The sequence below is a fragment of the Penaeus vannamei genome, chromosome 36, assembly GCF_042767895.1.
Source record: "Penaeus vannamei isolate JL-2024 chromosome 36, ASM4276789v1, whole genome shotgun sequence".
In the NCBI taxonomy this organism is placed as follows: Eukaryota; Metazoa; Arthropoda; class Malacostraca; order Decapoda; family Penaeidae; genus Penaeus; species Penaeus vannamei.
This window is the reverse complement of record NC_091584.1, coordinates 19,727,041-19,729,540: the sequence shown is the minus strand read 5'-3', so window position 1 is coordinate 19,729,540 and position 2,500 is coordinate 19,727,041. Positions and strand designations below refer to the sequence as shown.

The 2,500-nt window shown below is 35.5% G+C and overlaps 1 protein-coding gene across 3 annotated transcripts in view; it reads left to right on the top strand.

Moving 5' to 3' along the window:
- Window positions 1-2,500, top strand: part of Ir25a (ionotropic receptor 25a) — a 52,240-nt gene that overhangs the window by 38,877 nt on the left and 10,863 nt on the right. For 2 of the 3 annotated variants that reach the window (XM_070114603.1, XM_070114601.1), the window contains exon 18: window positions 2,275-2,407. In XM_070114603.1, coding sequence (XP_069970704.1) covers window positions 2,275-2,407 — 133 coding nt within the window. Of the gene's footprint in view, window positions 1-939; window positions 1,073-2,274; window positions 2,408-2,500 lie in introns of all 3 variants that reach the window. The other variant, XM_070114602.1, reaches the window with a different exon arrangement.

Sequence of the window (2,500 nt, the reverse complement as noted above, 5' to 3'; positions counted from 1 at the left end):
TTATACATGGATGTGTATGGATTCATGTGTGTACCCTTTATGATCTTTCTCAATTAACCACTTTTTTCCAATTTACATATTTCAGTTCTTCCCACATATCCCTACGTTGATCATTGAAGTTTGCAAGTAAAGTTACATAATAGACAATAGATCATGCCACATGTCCTTAAAAATATTATCATTCACAGTATTAAAAGAACTTGTTTTTTGACTTGGCTTTAGGTATTGTGAATAACTGAAAAATATGACCAAGCGATAACAGACAAACTGAAAATGATGATAAAGAACCGCGACTTTCCATTATCATGACATTTATTGAAGGTCGATTTAGTTATGTAAGTTAAATAAACTTGGGAATATGCAAACTCATGAATAGAAGAAACGAAAAAAGTTATCGTGTAGAATAATGGATGAGCAGTTGAGTTAACTATTCAACGTAAATAGCAAGATTTAAAACTAAAAAATTTGAAAAGCGGACAAGACTTAAGAAAAAATAACATATATATGAGCAACTTAATCAACAAACCACCTATGCTCCACTAAAACAGAAAAACAACAAGAAAACAAACAAAACCTGAAATAACTTAAAATGAAAACAGAGAAATTACCAAATTGAAAAGTCCCTAATCACACCATGCCTTAGAAATCTGTTAGACAAACAAACTAAAACACTAACTTCCCATCAACTCAGACAACAAACAAACAGGCAAGAACGCACAACACGAAGAGAAAAACACTTACTCTCCCTCAAAAAAATCTAGCACCATTAAACAGTAAAAAGCCCAAAAAATCAATTCAAAACCACCAACAAACGCTCTCTGACCTAAAAAAAATCTAACCCCTTAAAAACATTAAAAACGCCCCCCAAAAAAGTCACTCCAAAACCCACCCACAAACGCCCTCTGACCTCCGATGACCCGGCCTGACCTCCACCAACAGGCGACGCCACTCAGATCCGCTACGCTATCCTGACCTCCTGCGACATGATGTCTGTAGGAGATGAGTTCTCGAGGAAGCCCTTTGCCATCGCGGTCACCAAAGGCTCGCCCCTCAAAGACCAGTTGTCGGGGGCGTAAGTAGTGGGCGGGGCCGCGGGTGGCGTGGAGGGGGAGTTTTGGATTTACACTTTTTTGTCATAATATTTTTTTTTGATCTTTTTGGTTTTGTAATTTTTGTTTTTGTTTTCATTAAAGATGCATAATTGATTGAAGAACCATGCGATTATTGATAAGAAGTGTATATATATATATATATATATATATATATATATATATATATATATATATATATATATATATATACGTATATATAGGCATCTCTTATCTAACCGTAGCTTGGTTAGTTGATTGATTATCATTATTTTTCTTTGTTTTTTTGTGAGTGACATTTTTGGATCTCCTTTCTTAGCACAATTTTGAATGCGAAAATGCCCAGTAGATGGAGCTGCATTGTTTTTTTGTGAGATTTTACATATTTTCTTCTAAAAACGAGCATGGTTTTTAAAATCTAACTCAATTTGCTTGACTTTTTTTCTTTTCTTTTTTGGTTTAGTTTTTTATTTTTGAAAATGGGTTGCATTTTTCTCTCATGATTGCTCGTCTATGCCATGTATGTGGATTTTTAACAAAAACTGCATGGTTTTAGTGCAACATTTTTGCCTTCAAAGTGATTTTGAATGAGCATGTCACTTATTTTAAAATAAAAAAGTGATTTTTCCCACTTTCTAAAACAACAGTCGGTTTTGCGAAAGAAAATGATTTTGTCGATCGCGAGAAAGACTTTTTTGTAGATATATATGATTTACGGAATGCAGTGTAGTTAGACTTTTTTTTTTTATCAGAACGGAATTTCGCGGGAGTGAAGTCTATAAAATTTGAGATATCAAAGTCCTTATAAACACGCAATGGCTCCCAATACGATCTAGATTTTCTTTCAGGAGAAATAAAATTATGTATATATGTACATATATCTTTTTTTTGCGTTTTGCGATATTATCTAATCAAAATGTCCGCCAAATATCCCTCACCAAGTCCGATTAAATAACATAATCGCCTTTTTTCTTATTTTTTCCTCTACTTTCGTAATCCATCCAGGTAAGTCCTTACTATATAAACAAACTCACTCACTCTCCTTTTAAAACCTAACATAAACCTTACCTTCACATTCCCCCTAAACAGATAAAACAAGCATGTATAAACCAATAAGGTCCCTCTATCGTGTCTCTCTCTGTTTGACCTGACCTGACCTCTTCCTCCACCTCCTTCCTCGACCCAGGTGATGCCACCGACATCCGGTATCTCGTCCTCACCAACTGTGATCTACAGATGGTCGGAGAAGAGTTCTCGCGCAAGCCATATGCCATTGCAGTCCAGCAGGGTTCGCCCCTCAAGGACCAGTTTAACGATGCGTGAGTTTCCCCTCAAACAGAAGAATTGTAGAAAATGGATGTTTCCCGTTTTCTTTATTTATTCATAGTCCGTAGGCTTACGTGAAACACTTG